The sequence below is a fragment of the Frankliniella occidentalis genome, unplaced genomic scaffold (genome assembly GCF_000697945.3).
Source record: "Frankliniella occidentalis isolate FOCC.00 unplaced genomic scaffold, Focc_3.1 Scaffold37, whole genome shotgun sequence".
Lineage (NCBI taxonomy): Eukaryota > Metazoa > Arthropoda > Insecta > Thysanoptera > Thripidae > Frankliniella > Frankliniella occidentalis.
This window is the reverse complement of record NW_026267167.1, coordinates 1,472,348-1,473,930: the sequence shown is the minus strand read 5'-3', so window position 1 is coordinate 1,473,930 and position 1,583 is coordinate 1,472,348. Positions and strand designations below refer to the sequence as shown.

At 32.4% G+C, this 1,583-nt stretch overlaps 1 protein-coding gene across 1 annotated transcript; it reads right to left on the bottom strand.

Annotated features, from left to right (window-relative positions):
- Window positions 1–110: 110 nt before the first annotated feature.
- On the bottom strand, window positions 111–1,214 carry LOC127749178 (probable H/ACA ribonucleoprotein complex subunit 4). Its single transcript, XM_052266329.1, has 3 exons — window positions 657–1,214; window positions 311–406; window positions 111–221 (listed from the first exon to the last, which is right to left on the bottom strand). The coding sequence occupies exons 1-3, from the start codon at window positions 798–800 to the stop codon at window positions 111–113; spliced, it is 351 nt and encodes a 116-aa protein (XP_052122289.1). The 5' UTR covers window positions 801–1,214.
- Window positions 1,215–1,583: the final 369 nt, after the last annotated feature.

Genomic DNA, 1,583 nt, shown 5'->3' with positions numbered 1-1,583 from the left:
ATCGATCTAAAGTCCCCTAACTTGGCAGATGCCTTATTTAGTTTGTTAACTTCTTCATCAGATGAGGATTCCTGTAAACACATTATACGATGTTCAGCCTTGATCATGACTTAAATAAATACAAATGAAGAACTTACATCACTATCATCAACATCCGAATTGTCTGCCTTGTCTTTCCCTTCTTGTTTGTTAGATGGTTTTGAAATTTTACTAGGAGATGCCTGAAATAAAATATAAATTAGTAAAACAAACATAAAAAAACAGAACAAAACAGAATACAGAATAATTATTGTTTATGTATACAACTTACTTCATCATCCTTGCCATCAGATTTCCTTTGCTTCTTGTTTTTACCATCTGCCGTCTTCTTCTTTCTCTTTCGGGGTGGCTGATCTCTTTTCTTGTCCTAAAAGAAGGAAACATAAGAATCAAATAAAATATTAAGAAATTTGTATTGCTAAAGGTGACAGGAGAGAATGTACAACATAACTTATTTTTTGTACTTGAAATGGCAAAAACTGAATTAAGTTCAAGAATTCACTAATCAATCTGAATCACACTCAATTACAAGACCAAGAGTTACAAAAGACTATGTTGTAACCAAAGCAAGGTTTGAAAGGTTTTATGAAAGGTTTCTGAAGACAATTAATACTCACATCTTTGGTTTTGGAATCAGGCTTCCTCTTCTTTTCAGAGCCTTTGGATGTTGATGGAGAAGCAGTATCCTTTAAGTATAAAATCGGAGAAAATGAATAGAGAAAGGTATGCAAGCTATAACTCAACAGTATCATAATGGACATGATCAAGACTATTCTTAAGTTAAAACAGTTACACAATACAACTTACATCGTTGTCATCATCATCAGATTCTACATTTGAACTGTCTGGGTTTTTATCTGTATGCTTTTCCGTTGCACCTGAGCTTTATGCCGAACCAGATTCCTACAAAGATTAATGATACTTTCAGTAAAAACATGACTTTTAAGTAAGTAATTGAAAAAGATATGCTCAAAATGAAATAAATATGACATCAAAATTTAACACGTACATTTTGGGAAACACGCTTAGCTGCTGACTGCCAGCGCAAGACATTATCACTTCTAGTACAATTCTGAAAAATTATGGGAAAACGTAAGGGGAAAGATCAAGAAAATTACCATTAATTTTAAACATAAATGAAAGAGAAAATTTCAACCATACGTAAACTCTTTTTCCCAGTGTTCAAAAGGCAAACAGGTCAGTACACTGAGAATTAATCTAAGTATAATGGTAAATGTAGTGTAAGACTTTACGAACCAGATTGTTTTAGAAAAACTACAGTTAAAGATAAGACTTCAAAGTTATTAAACAGAAGAAGTAAGACCAACCTGAGCAGTAGCAATGTTGGGGATTTCTATATTTGGGGCAACTTCGTCCAAATCTTGGTCAAAAAATGGTTGAAGACAAAGCTCCTGAAAAATATAGAATAGTATAAGAAATATTGCATGAAAAATTGTAAGACTGGGTTTAAAAAAGGCTTGAGGTGATCCTAACATCTAGCTTATCTTCAATATCCATTTTTTAAGAAGTTTGCACAAAAATTT